Source organism: Lepidochelys olivacea (assembly GCF_965140295.1).
Source record: "Lepidochelys olivacea isolate rLepOli2 genome assembly, chromosome: 6".
In the NCBI taxonomy this organism is placed as follows: Eukaryota; Metazoa; Chordata; order Testudines; family Cheloniidae; genus Lepidochelys; species Lepidochelys olivacea.
Genome location: NC_140416.1, coordinates 88,414,265 through 88,428,975, shown reverse-complemented (window position 1 = coordinate 88,428,975; position 14,711 = coordinate 88,414,265). Strand labels below are relative to the sequence as shown.

The window sequence follows — 14,711 nt, the reverse complement described above, 5'->3', positions numbered from 1 at the left end:
GGGTGTAAGTGGCATGCCATCTGGGGATGGGGAAGAGAACGTTGTCATCTTTGGCTAAGGGGGGAGCTGGCTGCTATGCCAGCAGTGAGGGAGACTAGTTCTACCAGGTTGCTGCTTGGTGAAGGGAAGACATATAGATCACCCAGAAGCCTGGGACAACTAATCTCCTTCATGCTGGCATGGCAGGCATGGTGTGGTGTAGCTGTCAGTTGTTCCCTTCAAGAGAAGAGAGACCCAGGGTTTGGGTCTAGCTCTCATTATGTTTGCAGGATGAGAGGGCAGGCCTGATCTTCCTTGCACTTACACCCATGTAAATTGGTATTTACTGAAGTCAATGGGGTTACTGTAATTGTGGTGTGGTGCTGGGACAATCAGGCCTAGTGTGTTAATGGCCTAGTTTTACTCTATGCGCTGAGTGGTTCTTTGATATTCTTCCATGGCTGGTGAAAGTGAGGCATCCTCAAGCTGGCCTTGTCCTATAGGTACAACTCAATCTTGCTATGAACATTTCCTGTCAAAGGGTATTGCCCTCACCCTCCACAATAAAAGAGCTAAGATATCTTCAGCAAGCCCATTCCTGGGTCCAAAGCCACACAAATGCAGGGCTCAAGATAGCTATTGATGTTTCTCCTTTAATCTACTGCATGGTGAGACTGAAGGTAGTTAAACATTGATTGGGATAAGCATCACCTTTCCCTACCATACTCAGATCTGCAATGGGCCATGCACAGCTACTTTCAGAGTAAAGGGGCAGTGGTGCTTGCTCTCTTTCTTCTTTGCAGCTGGCAAGGATGCATCAGTGCTATGGGTGCCTGCTGGGCACTTGTGTGGCTTTCTTTTTCCGGCAGGGTGTGATCCGTTTCTCTGCCACCCCTGCCCTCATGCTTTAGAGAGGAACAGAGCCCGCTTGTAGGAAGGCCTTAGGCTCGCAGCTCTGCAGGGGTATCAGGCTGCCGGCATGGGTGGCTCACTTGGAATGCCTCTAGCTCCAGAAGGGCTTTATTGATTCTGGTTATCGTGGGGTATGGAGCCAGGTCCACTTTAAATCTACAAAGGGCAGAGAGATGCAGTCAGATACTCCCAGCTAGACAGTCCAGCAGCAAGCACTAAGGGGGAGTTCTACAGAATCCCTGCTCCACGGACCCAGGGCAACATGATCAGCACACAGCTCCAGAAAAGTCAAGCAGGGGAGAATCATCTGGCAGAGTGGGGCCTAGTCTGCACCAGGAAAAAAGGTGTGTTCTGATCATGTGTTAGCTAAGCTCATCCCTAGGATCTACCTTGGCCTGCTAATGTGTGAAAGCAGCCTTGTCTTCACTAGGATTTTACCTCCTGTGTGTTACATTGTGTTGGTTAGCATGTGGCAAGAAACATACCTTTTTTCCTAGAGTGGATGCCCGCACTGGTGTTACAGCCTCTCTCTCTCCCCCCCACCCCCCCCCGTTTTTGTTTTTTTTTAAATAAGGTTGCCAGTCATTATGATATCCAAGTATCTTCTCTCTCCTAGAGTGTGCAACACTGCAGTTCTGGCTGCAAGAGGCCCTTTCAGTAAGGGCTTCTACTAGCCCTAAGAGGCTGTGTTTCCTATGCTTTCTGCATAGGTAGGGACACAGAATCTGGCCTGTCTAAGCTCATGTGAGGGTAGCTGCCAGTCTTGCTCTGGGGGTCTTAGGGAAGAAATCCCAGCTCCTTGTTTTTGTGAGCGCTCAAAAGATACAGGGGTTAGGAAATGGAAAAAATCATGGTGAGAAGAATACCCTGATGGCAATGTAAGCTGGGGGGTGGGGAGTGCTATCCTAATTGGCCTGAGCATCAGCAGGAGAGAGGTCAGACTTGGCCATCAACTGGGCCTCTCATGCAAGAAATGGAGTCTAATGGAGCTGACCAGCTGTCATTTACCTCTCAGCATTGTAAACCTGAGGGACCAAGCACAAGTCAGCTATGGAAACCTGCAATGGAGCAAAGAAAACTGGTCAAAGCAATTCAAAACCCACCCTACTGCCCTTTAGTGCACTGGCTGGAGCTACAGCTTGGCAGGCCTGTTTTTTCCCCAAAAGGCCCTTCTCAGCACTCACCCTGTTCTGTACAGTTCTGATGCTAGAGTGGGCCCTATGAAGAGCAGGAGGCTGCCTCCCAGTCCAGGTCCTTTCAGGGCCTGGAATCAACAGTGGGTGGTTGTTTCAATTGCAAACTACAGCTATCCCAAACCCAATCCATGCCAGTGCAGGAGAGGTGACCTGCTGACAGATGAAAATGATTGTACATGTTAATGTTCAGTGTTTACTTTCCACTGGCACCAGGTGTTACACAAAATGAAAGAAGAGGGGCCTGACTGGCTCAGGGGTGGGGGTGGGATACAAAGCTTTTCACCTCTAGGGCAGCTGCCCCAGGGCTATCTGGAACAGTAGTGACCATAAACTGTTACTTTCTGATGCCTTTTGGGGGCTTGTAGGCTCTCAGTCCACTTTCTACTGGGATGGGTGTTGCCATGTTGAAACGAAGCTTGTTTGCTCCTTCCACAATGGAGGGAGGGCAATTATTCTTTTACCAGCTTCCATGCAGCATGAAAGGGTCAAATTGGGAGCTCCAGGGCTGCACAGGTCTCTCTTTCTGCAAGCTGGCTCAGTTGCTGGGTGTGGGAACAATGCAGAATGGAACCCTGGGAATCACTTGCAGCTGCTTGCCGTTGGCCCCAGGAGAGCTGCATGATTATGCACCATGGAGACCAATTCATTAGTTCAGCCCTGCACCATGAGATTCCTAGGGCAACCCTGCCACTGTGCAAACAAATCCAGGTGCCCCTCCAAAGAGGGAGGAGACAGCCAGTTGGAGATGGAGAGTTGGATGTGTGATAAGTTAACCTCGCTTATTATTTGCATTGCAATAGCTCCAAGTGGAACCAACCAAGACCAAAGACCCATTGTGCTTGGCTGTATGTGTACACACACAGTTTAACAGACAGTCCCTGCACTACAGAGCTTACAACCTAAATAGGACAGACAAAGAGTGCGGGGAAAAGTACTACTATTTCCATTTTAGAGATGGAGAACTGAGGCATAGAGAGAGTAGTGATTTGCCCAGGGTCATTTAATGACACTGTGGCAGAGCAAGGAATTTACCCAGATTTCTTCATAGAAATATAGGACTAGAAGGGAGGCGAGGGGTCATCAAGTCCATCCCCCTGTACTGAGGCAGGAACAAGTGAACTTAACTATCCCTAACAGGTGTTTGTCTAGCCTGTTCTTAAAAACTCCAGTGATGGGGATTCCCCAGCCTCCCTTGGAAGCCTATTCCAGAACTTAACTACCCTTATAGTTTGAAAATTTCCCCTTATATCTAACCTAAATCTCCCTTGCTGCAGTTTAAGCCCATTACTTCTCATCCTACCTTCAGTGGACATTAAGAACAGCTTCTTTATTATGCCCTTAACGTAGCTGAAGATTTATCAGGTCCCAGTCCAGTACCTTAGCTACCAAACCAAGCTTCCTCCCATGGGTTAGTGGGGTGAAGCAACTGCAGGACTAGGACGTTAAGCTAAGGGATTGGGCAGCCACCTGAAGTCTCTCATACTTTCTGCTCTGGCTGGAAATGGTAGCAAAATGAGCTGTACTGGTTAGGCTGTTTGGTTTTCTTTAAAATGTTAGTGATAACTTGGTGCTGACGTGGCAGGGCTGGAGACTGAGCCCTGTGTCAATGGGCATCACCACAGCCACTGCTTGGACCAGGTGTGGCCACCTCAAAGGGGTTTTAGTCCTTAGACTTTAGTTGGCTGGTTTGTGCTGCAGATGCCTACCCACCAGTGACAGGACTGAGGTGTCACCAAGTCATTTCACGCAGGGGGCCATTAACCTGCTGGTGAATGAAAACAGCTGTGTTTCTATTGATAGGCTAGTTTGGATCCGAGGCCCATGAGATGAAAGACACTGTATCCTATTCCCCAATCTCCAGCCAATTCCCATTATCTTATCTAATCAGATAGATAGCATATGGACAGGGCCAAGCAAATGTCTCTTATAGCACATGGCTTTTTGCCATCCCCACAGAGCTGGGAAATGGAGAGCTGTCTTCCTCCTGTGTGAAATGCAATAACATGGCTACTCCCCAAAGGAGAAGGAGCTAGGGAAGGAGAGCAGGCAATGGGTTGAGTAGGATGCATGCAGCCCTGCTTTCTGTGATGAGGCCCAGGGAATGCTCTGTCTGCATATACCTCAAGCACAGGGTGTGGTTGTGCTGGGACTCCACAGCCTCTATGCCCAAAGCCTTTGACCTCCACCACTGTGTGGGAGATGTTTTAACCCAGTCCCAGATAAATGCTAGGCTGTCCGTGCCTTCTGCAAGCTGTGCTCTGTCTGATCTCCTTACCTCATCCCCAATGCAATAGCGCCCAGCTGTGTGCTGCAGGATCTGCTCCAGAGCTGCAGAAAGAGACAGTACACTGCGTCAAGAATCAGCAACTCCCACTTTCAGCAGTTTAAAGGGGTGTGCTGAAGAGCTAGATTGCCAGCAGCCTTTTGGATTGAGTGTTGTGCACCAAAGTACCCTGAGTTGGGCTAGAAGAAAGCAACCCAGGGCAGCACTTACAGGGAAGGAGACTCTCACTGGAGCTGAGGAAGGAGGGTGCTTTGGGACTCAGCCATTTTGGACCCAAGATGGTTTCAAAAGGACAAAATAGGCTTCCTATTCTTCCCCTCTGCCCCTTGCCTCCGCTGTTAGTGGCAGGGAGAGGGGCTTCCCCACACGAAGAGACTAAAGAGCAGAACTGGAAAGAAGAAGAACAGGAAGGTTCAGGATACAGGGGTATAAATTGGGTTAGATGGGCCCTTGGCCTGCTCCAGCATGGCAGCAGATGATACCAGACTAGATGATTTATTGTTCTGTTCCTGTGCAGTAGAAAGCAGGACTTTGGAGCAGATTGCCCAACAGACTGCTCATCCAGTGCTTTGTGCTATTTGCAGATGTGCTGATTAATTCAATGCAGACGTACCTTGGAAACCTCGTGCGATAGAGCCTTGAGCCCATTCCAGCTTCTTCTCTCCCACTTGTTTCAGGAAACTCAGGTTCTGAGGAGGCCAAAGAGTCCCCAAATTAGCTTGATCCAGCAGGCTGAACCGTGCCACAGGTCATACACAAAACAGGGTCAGCTGGGCTTATACGGTGTCAGTCCCTAATCCCCAGTCCCAAACTCAGCCCTTTGGGTCACTCGAGGTTTCAGTCTCTGGATCACAGGCCCACACATCCCAGTTCTTTCTCAGAATTGCCCTTCTTACAAAACATCACACTTCTTTGCCTGGAGCTCTCTCTGCACCCTGCCAAGAGGCACTAACCCCTGCAACTGGAACCTGCTGCGCTGCTTGTAAATTCAGCTCTTCTTGAATAGAAGCCCTGGGAACCATGGATGTTTCTCAGGGTCAGAGCATGTGGTCTTTGCAGGAAGTGCCTTGCTGTTTTCAATCAGCAAAACAGGTAGATGCTGCTAACCATGCTGAGTCTGGATTCGATCCTATGCCAATGTCTGTGTGAGATCTGCCACTCTATTTCCCTTCAACAGAATGATACTGTCACAATGTTTGAGAGCCACAGACAGCTGCAAACCCAATCTGGAAGTCCCATCCGCCTATTTGTGACAGGACAGTACCTGCAGGGGCTGAATGCCAGAAACAATGTGATCCGAAATCATCCGGGCTTGGGCTCTCTTCTTCAGATCTTGAGGCAGCAGCCTGGGGTTAGGCCGGGTCTCTTCCAGGTACTGAATTATGGCCAGCTGCAAGGAGACATGGATAAGATACTGGAGGGCTGGGGAGGAGAGGCCAGCCCCATTGCATATCAAAGGAGCAGGAGTTAAAGACAGATTTCCTGTCTGAGGTCTGGCCTCTTCTGATCAGAGGTTACCACCATGCCAAACAGTGTGCTTTTGTGATGTGGAAGAACTCCCTGAGGAACCTGGAGCCCTCCTGGCTCATCTCACAAGTGATCTCTCTCCCTGGCAGAAGCTACGGAAAGACAAATTACCCAGTAAAAGGTGGGATTCTGAGACAGCATCTGAACTGTGATCACTAATGTCAGGTGCCTTTGTGCCTGATACAGAGTAATCTCCCATCTGAAGAGGAAGACAACTTCCCCTGGCAGTCTCCCTGCAGGCGCTGCTTGGTATACGCTTCCCAGCGGGGACCATTTTCCTCATCACAGAATGATACCCTGTGCTCTCTAACTCAGAGACCAGGCACTCTGTAGGGGCAAAGTCCTCCCTCTGGGCAGCAGGACACAGTAAATGATTAATGGGCAGAGCTGGCTGGGCTACTCACCGACTGAGACAAGGTGACGCCATCGATTTTCAGGGCTGGGACCTGCTGCATTGGATTTACTACCTGGAATTCAGTAGAAAACTGGAGAGAAGACACTGGGATTACTATACTATAGCCAAGAAGAGCCAAGTATTCCTCTCTGAAAGGGAAAGCCTCAAGGGTCTCACAGCTCTGTATATTATCTCTCCATGTCCGATTGTTTGGTGGGAGCTACCCTGTCTCCCAATTCCCCTGCTTGCAAATGGATTTGCAGTCTTGTTCTCTCTGATACTGCTGAAACCCTGAGGCTTCTCCACTATGTTTTCTCCTTGGCTCCTTCCTTTGCTTCAGGCCTAATGGTCCTGGTACATTATGACTCTCCTTTGGGCACCAGGAGGCACTCCTGTTGGGGCCTAGGGGTCACTCCACGTGCATTACCCCCACATTATCCATTGATCCAAGTGACAAGGCAAGATCCATCCCTGATCCCCCGCAGCAGTGCAATTGCACTATCCTTATTCTTGGCTTGGCCATGTTGTCATATGCAGATTTCTGCCTCAGTGGTGCTACAGGGCTACTGTGCCCCAGGCAGTCACTCCCTACAATGTGGTTCAGGCATCTCCGGGACAAATGCCTCCATTTTCTGGTGCCACCCATCCACAACCCAGGACTATACTTGGAAATCGCAGCACTTGATGATGAGCTTGGTTCCCCCATGCCGATTGAAGGCAGAGAGCCTCCCTGCAGCCTCCTGGATAATGTCACAGACATTAGAGAGGGAAGGAAACTATTAGGTTTTATGCAATCTCTCTCTCTCGTCCTCCTTCCTGGAGGCTAAGGCAGGACGGCGAGCTTCCCTAGCATGCTGTCCAGTTCTAGTTTTAAGTCCCCCAAGCAATAGTGCTAATGCCCCTTCCCATGGAGAGACAACTCTATGGCCTGATACATGTGAGTTTCAGGACATTTTCTTGATCTCAGCCTATACTTAAGGGAGTTGGGGATGCTGAAGAGGTCAGAGGCTACAGTTAGCTATGGAAAAAAGTCTGAAGTGAGCTATTGGACAGCTCTTTTTACAGCAGGCAACATATATCCCATTTCCTTTGCCCTCTGATAATCCTGGGCTGCCAAATTTCTAGTGATGCCTAGGCTTAGCCTGTGTGCCAGCTTAGGGAGAGGCTGACTGTAGTTGCCCTCTTACCTGCTGTCCTCCATCCTTCAGGAGGTTCACTGGTTCCTGATCATAGGCGATTCCCTTCAGAGCCAGTGCTAGAGGAACACAACATATAGATTGAGAGGCAGAGAGAGCTAAAAAGCTAGGTTCCAAGGAAAATGGGCTCATAAAGTTTTAAAATCTCAATTGAAGAGTATTTAAAAACAAAACAAGAAACCCCTTTCCCTTCAGAATGGTTGTTTTAGATCTGCTATGGAAGACAGTGGCTCTGTCATACAGTGCCCCCTAGTACTTTGCTGGGGCACGGAGGTCAGTACTAACATCCTATTGAATAACCCCCATTATGCCCTGCATTAAAGCACCTTGGGGTGTAGGGTCAGTGGTAGCTCACAAGGGAGATTGCTCTGTGTCACCCATGAAACTTCTGGCAAAACCTTGTTTTAACTTGTCCCCATCCAAGTGATGAGCAGGCCCCACCCTGCTTAACTTGCAGGATCAGATAAGATCACACACTTTGAGGCGGTATCACTGCAAGCACAGAACACGGAGCCTCTTTAAAGAATGTGGGAATCTGGATTACATTAGCTTTATGAAGGAAATATGTCCCTCTAACTAGCTCCAGAGAGCGTCTGAAAATAAAAAAGGAACTACTGAGGGCAGGGGGAGTCACCCAGAGCCCACTACTGAGAGTCCAGGGCTGAGAAGAAAGGACAGCAGAGATCCCCCCTTATACTACCAAAGGTGGGCAGATGGTTAAAAGTTTGTAACAAACACACACCAATATTCCTTCAGCCCCAGTAAGTATCTGGTCTGTCCATGGTCACTGGAGTTTCAACTGGGTACATGAAATGGTTATTCTCTTGATCCCCTACTAGCCTTCCCCTTCGCCAAATGCAAATTGATTCTGGTGTTTGCTCTCTCCTCCCGCTGGAAAAGTGGAGGAAACCGTCACTGTCTTTTCAGTTGCATGTCTGCTGATCTCTCTCTCTCTCTCACTCACTCAGTGGGTCACTGATTAGTTTGGTTAGTGAAGGGAATTAGTGTTCAAGAAAGGTGGTGGGTTGACAGTGCCAGAGCAAAGAAGTAGTAAACACCAGATCTTACCAATTCTCACTCTCCAGGAGCAGGAACTTCGGAAATAACTATAAAGAACTGGCTGAGGGGAGAGAGAGGAGAGTGGATTACATGATGGTAATGGTAGCAGTTTCTCAGCTAGAGGGAAGCATTTTTCCTCTGCTCCTTTGAAAATTTGACCAAGTTTGATGCATTTCAACAAGGATACAAGTCAGGTGAGTTTGGGCCCTTCAAAACATCTTTGTCACTTTCAGATGTGGGCTTCTTTATCATGACATTGATTTTTAAAGTAAAATTCCCTTTTGTGTACAATGAGAAGCTCCATTTGAAACCTCAGTGGCATGGGCCAGCCCTTTGAGCCATTCACCGACATGCATGTTTTCAATATGGAACAGAAGTTACTCATCCAAGCAAGTACTGAGTGCAGGGAAGCTAATCTCCAGTTTAACTATGGAACCAAGAAAGCTCCCACAGCTGCTTTAAACCCGTTGGATCTCACCTTTCCAGAGGAATCCATGGTCTGTGTGTGCAGTTCACTTCAAAGAGTGAAAGCCACATGACCCTGCCTTCTCTTTTCACTCAGCTGGGGTGGGGGAAGGCTCGGTCCCTACAGCCAATGAGAAAAGTGCCAGAATCCAAATTCTTAATAGCTTCCTGTGTTCAGAAGTTTCAGCAACAGGAGCTGGCAGGATTCAGTTCTGTTGTGAGTGAATACCCTGTACTAGCCACACCTATAATTCTCTTTAGGTTGCTATATTGAGCCCATCACTGTGATATCTGGCTTTTGTCACGATGGGTAAAATATTTATAGAGACTTTTGGGTTGCTGGAAGCTGCCAGTGCAGAAATACAACTCGGTGGGATAATAAAAGGAGAGCAGGTTCTAAAAACAGAGTTTCTGTTATCACAAAGATGCCAGCTCCTCCAAGCAGGGACTGTCTTTGTGTAAAACTTGGAATACACTGTGTATAACATGTAACAAAGGTTCCTCCTCTGTACACATGGCTTGTTTCTATTTCTTATTAACGAATAACAAACCTCTAGCTCCTGCCTTTGGAGGACGCCAAAGCACTTCAAAAATGTTAATAAATTAACTCTCGTATGCCACCCCTTCTTCCCCCCCCCCAAAAAAAATGCAGTGTCATGATATCCTCATTTTACAGAGGGGAACACTATCAGAGAGAGAAAGTGATTTGTCCATTGACTCGTGTGACAATGGCAGAACCAGAACTAAAATCCAGGAGTCCTGAGTTCCAGTCCTGTATCTAAGTACTAAATTATTTTCATAGCTAAATATTAGATTAATTTAAACTGTTTACAGAATGTAAATGTTTGACTGAATTATCCCAGCCAAAGTTCACCAGAGGAATGGTTGGTAGGAGGGCAGGGAAGGAAGGAATGCTGCAATGTTGCCAGCTCTTGGGATTTTCCTGTGACATTCATGCTGTTTGGTGATTTTTCACAAAGCCTCAGCTCCTGGAGTCATTAGATTATGTGAAAATCTCAGCTTTCATTTAAAAAAATAGTAACTTTCTAGCTGTCATGATTGCAGATCAAAACTGGAAACCACAAACTCTAAGGAATCAAAAACCAGAAGGCAAAGAAAAAGCATCCAAAATGTATTAATTTTGTTCATCTTTCTTTGGGATCTTGCTCAGAATTTTTGAACACTTGGAGTTGGCAATATCTTCCCTTTGCTTCTCTGTTCCCTGGCTGTAACCTCCCATTCAAGGAAGACATTTTCCTGCTTGCTCTCTCTCTCTCTCTGTTTCTGCAGTATGCCTGATCATTTGCTAACTGAGTGTCATGCATGTAAATTGTGTCATGCTGATGACCTTGCTCTTTAGTTTCAAGGCCCCTGGGGATGAGGGGAAAGCATCACATTTACTTTACAACTTGGGACCCTTTGGCACTTGAGCCAGTGCCAGCTCAAGTTAACACTGCCTTCCAGAGATGTGAAAAGGCCCAAAAAGTGGTGGTGAAGAGAAGATCCGGGGCAGTAAGTCCTCCCAGTCACATGCTGGGTGTGCAGAAGTGCGATCAGATTCCAAAGAAGATTCATGACCCTAAGAACATTAGAACAGCCATACTGGGTCAAGCCAAAAGTCCATCTAGCCCAGTATCCTGTCTTCCAACAGTAGCCAATGCTAGGTGCACCAGAGGTAATAAACAAAACAGGTAATTCTCCACTGATCCATCCCCAGCTTCTGGCAAACAGAGGTTAGGGACACCATCCCTGTCCATCCTGACTAATAGCCATTGATGGACCTATCCTCCATGAATATATCTAGTTCTTTTTTGAACCCTGTTACAGCCTTGGCCTTCACAACATCCTCTGGCAAAGAGTTCCACAGGTTGACTGTGAGTTATGTGAAGAAATACTTCCTCTTGCTTATTTTAAATCTGCTGCCTATTAATTTCATTTGTCCCTAGTTCTTCCTTATTTACTTTCTCCACACCAGTCATGAATTTATAGACCTCTATCATATCCTCCCTTAGTCATCTCTTTTCCAAGCTGAAAAGTCCCAATCATATTACTCTCTCCTCATGAAGAGTCCTAAACTCCTTCACTGAGAAGAACCATTGACTGTTGTTTCTATTCACATCTCATTCTTTAGTGAGGAGGTTGGGAGTAGTATGGATAAAGAACAGAGCAGCTGACGGAGTCAGGACTCCTGTGTTCTATGCTTGGCTCTGCTTGTGATGTTGCAGTACATGACCCAGGACATAACCTCTATGTGTGAAATGGGGGATGAGAACTCTTACTTAACTAGGAGGCTGTGAGGCTTAATGCACTGATGGCTGTAAAATGCTTAGAGAGCATCAGCTGGAAGGAGTGATCCTGGTGACACTTATACCTCGGAGCTCATTTCACTGGCTAATAACCTGACTCTTCCCCCCTAACTTTGCTCAGCTGAGGATCACACTGACAGCTGGGGGCAGTTGAAGGCTACATCCTACATGGCTTAAAATGGATCATATTGCAGTAGCTTACATCTTTAATAGGGGCATACAGCCCACACAGCATATAGGTTCAATTATACAGCAATACTTCTTGAGGCTCAGCGGGAACTTCTTGGCTCAACATGGAGCACCATGGGCAGCATGTCCCTGTAACCCTGTTTCCTCCAAGTGTCACTTCTTCCCAGGCTCTCACTGATACCTATATGTCTCAGGCTGTATCAGCCCGACCAGGCTCTTTGCATCCTGGCCATCTGTTGATTCTGACCGCAACATTATAACAGCCCTGTGGGCATTACCTGCCTCAAGACAGCAGCCCAGACAACAATGGATAACATAGGACTAGAAATGGAAAAAGCGGTCCTGTGAGGTATGCCCAAGGGTTAGAAACCCAGCCGAAACTCTCCACCTGTATTTTGTTAATTATCATTTATCAGCTCATAACCCAAAATCACTCCGCTCTTAACCACCCAATACATGTGCAGAGGGTTCCACTACTATAGGTTGTGGGAGACTAATATACCATATATTGTAATTTATGATGGTTCTATTTCATTTGCTGCACATGCTGTTTAAACTCTGATCCAAATTCCTTGCCTTCCCCACAAACACACATGCCGTCTGGGGGGATGCCTCTTGTTAGATGTTGAAAGCCGATCTGATCACTTACAAAATTTTCTGTGTTCTGCAGCTGTCCTTATACTAAGCAGTTTATTTCTTTCCTGGAGACATCTATGTGGAGGCACCAGATACTAACTTAGGTCTCAATCCTTCAAGTTGTTCTACCTGGGCAAAGCCCAAGTGCAGTCAGTGTGGCTCTGTACAGGCATAGGGGTCTGCCTGTATGTGGGATATTGCAGGACTCAGGGTTTAAACTGAATCCACGGATTACTTACATCTGATCAAGGGGCCACAATTTCAACCCATCTTCCATAAAACATGTGGGGTTGAGGGTAGCTACATCCCTATTTGAAAAAGCACAGTCTGCACTTCAGATGCTTCTGAATTAACCTTAAGATCCTCCAGCTGAAGCTGCATTATCTGTAGGAGAAGTAAGAGCTTCTCTTTGTGCAGCCAGAGTGAAAGAAAAAGCCCCACTTCTGCTCTCTGTCTCTGGGCCCTGTAGCAGTAAATACCTTCACTAAGGCAGCACTCATCTTGCACTTTCAGCACCGCTCTGTTCTGTCTCTCCGCCTCTGAATGAACAGAAGTCACACAGATGCTAACATTGCACTGGCTGACACAGCCTCCTTCACGTGCTCTCTATAGGTCTGTTACTGCTGCCAGTCTCATTCACATGAGGCCCCAGCCATGCTGCCAGTTGCTGGGATTCTGGGAGTAGTAGTTCTAGCTGCTTTTCCAGGTCTTAAAGCATCTCAATTGGCTAGTTTATGCCCAAAGTTTAGATTTTTGTAAGGAGGAAAAGATTTTTTAAATCCTCATATTAACTGAAATGTTTTAATATTATTTTCTAAAATTTCAGTGAAGAATTTGAATTTAAACACCCCCCCCCCAAAGTAATTGCAATGCAGAGAGTGCAGCATACAGGTAAAGAACCAGAAAGTGAACCTGGCTAGCAATAAAATTGAATCTGATCAATTAAGCACCATTGTATAGGCATGACAAATATTGCAAGTGCTGTGTGTGCCCAGCAGATGTGTGTGTGAGCAGTGGAAGGGCAGTCACTGGGTGTGTCTGTCAGTGAATGGGGATGGGCAATGGATGTGCGCACACTGTGTGCACACCAGATGTGTGTGGTGGGTGGGGTCTGTCAGTGAATGGGGGCGGGCACTAGGTGTGGGCATGATGTACATGAGCTGTGGCTGTTTGTAGACAGCGCAGTCACTGTGTGTATGTGTGGTCTGTCAGTGAATGGCAGGCAGTGGGTGTGCACAGTGGGTGGGCAGGGGAGTCATTGGGTGGTCTGTCAGTAAATGGGGGCAGTGGGTATGCGCGGTGAGGGGCAGGGCAGTCATTGGGTGTGTGCGGGGGAGTCTGTCAGTTAATGGGTGTGGGGGGGAGTCACTGATGGGCAGTCACTGGATGTGGGAGTCTGTCAGTGAATGTGGGAGTGATTGGTAGGCAGGGCAGTCACGGGATGGCTGTGGAGTTCTGTCAGTGAATGGGGAATGGAAGTCACAGGGTGTCTGTCAGTGAAGGGGGCAGGGCAGTGCTGGGGTGTCTGGGGGTCTGTCAGTGAATGGGAAGTGGAGAGGCAGGGCAGTCATGGTTTGTCTATCTGTGAATGGGGGGGGGCAGTTCAGTCACAGGGTGTCTGTCAGTGAATGGGGAGTGGTGGGCAGGGCAGTCACGGGATGTCTGTCTGTGAAGGGGAGGCAGGCAGGGCAATCTCGGGGTGTCTGAATGGGAGGGTGGGCAGGGCAGTCACGGGATGTCTGTCAGTGAATGGGGGAGGTGGGCACGTAGGGCAGTCTTGGGATGTCTAGAGGTGTCTGTCGGTGAACGGGGGGGCGGGGTCAGGCAGGGCAATCTCGGGGTGCCGGCTGGGCGCGCGGGGAGGTGACGGGTCCCCGCCGTTTCCTTTCACGCTGCGCAGGGCGCGCTCTGTGGCATTTCCGACCCGGCTCTCGCTTGAACCTGCCACCTGAGCCGCGGTGACGCTTCGGCCCCCGGCGCGGGGAACTACATCTCCCACCATGCCCGGCGAGGGAACCAGCCTCCGCTTCCCGCCATGCTCTGCGGCCCGGACTCCCTTTCCCTTGGTGCTGTGCGCGGTGGTGCCCGGCCGCCGGCGCCTCCCTCGTGTCGGAGCGCGGATGACGCTGGCGGCGGGGTGCTGCCAGCCCGAGTCGGGCCCGCGCTGCGGGGGGCTCCGGCAGCGGCGACCCCGCAGGCCGGCGGGCGAGCCGAGCCGTCCCTCTCCCCCTCCGCGGGCCTGGGCTCCCCTGGAAGCCCCAGGCGGGGTCTGGGCCCCGCTGGCCTTCGTCACCCTCCTCAGCTTCGCCTCCCGCTTCCACCGCCTGTCCGAGCCGCCGCACGTCTGGTGAGGGGCCGCGACGCTATGGCAACGGGGGTGGGGCTGGCGGTCAGGCCGCGGGGGCGGGGCTTCTTTGCGGGAGGGTCCGAGTGGTGGGTTTCGCTGGCGCTAGCCCGCGTGGCCAGGTGGGGGTTTGGTGAGGCGCTCGCGGCCCGGCTGGGGCTGGGGCTGCTTTCTCTACCGCCCCCCACCCCGCCCCGATTGCGCCTAAGCACGGCAGCGATCCG

General features: G+C 49.2%; 2 protein-coding genes across 6 annotated transcripts in view; one reads left to right on the top strand and one right to left on the bottom strand.

The window, feature by feature from the left end:
- Nucleotides 1-612: 612 nt before the first annotated feature.
- GSTZ1 (glutathione S-transferase zeta 1) lies at nucleotides 613-14,160 on the bottom strand. 4 transcript variants are annotated; one of them, XM_084630162.1, is made up of 9 exons: nucleotides 14,092-14,160; nucleotides 8,557-8,608; nucleotides 7,480-7,547; nucleotides 6,303-6,383; nucleotides 5,636-5,761; nucleotides 4,985-5,060; nucleotides 4,363-4,415; nucleotides 1,900-1,949; nucleotides 613-1,047 (listed from the first exon to the last, which is right to left on the bottom strand). In XM_084630162.1, the coding sequence occupies exons 1-9, from the start codon at nucleotides 14,143-14,145 to the stop codon at nucleotides 921-923; spliced, it is 687 nt and encodes a 228-aa protein (XP_084486288.1). In that variant the 5' UTR covers nucleotides 14,146-14,160; the 3' UTR covers nucleotides 613-920. The 4 variants fall into 4 exon arrangements, with proteins under 4 accessions (XP_084486288.1, XP_084486289.1, XP_084486290.1 ...); XM_084630163.1 differs by lacking the exon at nucleotides 14,092-14,160 and adding an exon at nucleotides 12,623-12,753; XM_084630164.1 differs by lacking the exon at nucleotides 14,092-14,160 and adding an exon at nucleotides 9,026-9,113.
- POMT2 (protein O-mannosyltransferase 2) overlaps nucleotides 14,144-14,711 on the top strand; it is a gene marked incomplete at its 5' end in the record, with an annotated part of 48,923 nt that continues 48,355 nt past the window's right edge. For both annotated transcript variants that reach the window (XM_084630154.1, XM_084630153.1), the window contains one exon: nucleotides 14,144-14,490. In XM_084630154.1, coding sequence (XP_084486280.1) covers nucleotides 14,144-14,490 — 347 coding nt within the window. The remainder of the gene's footprint in view (nucleotides 14,491-14,711) is intronic.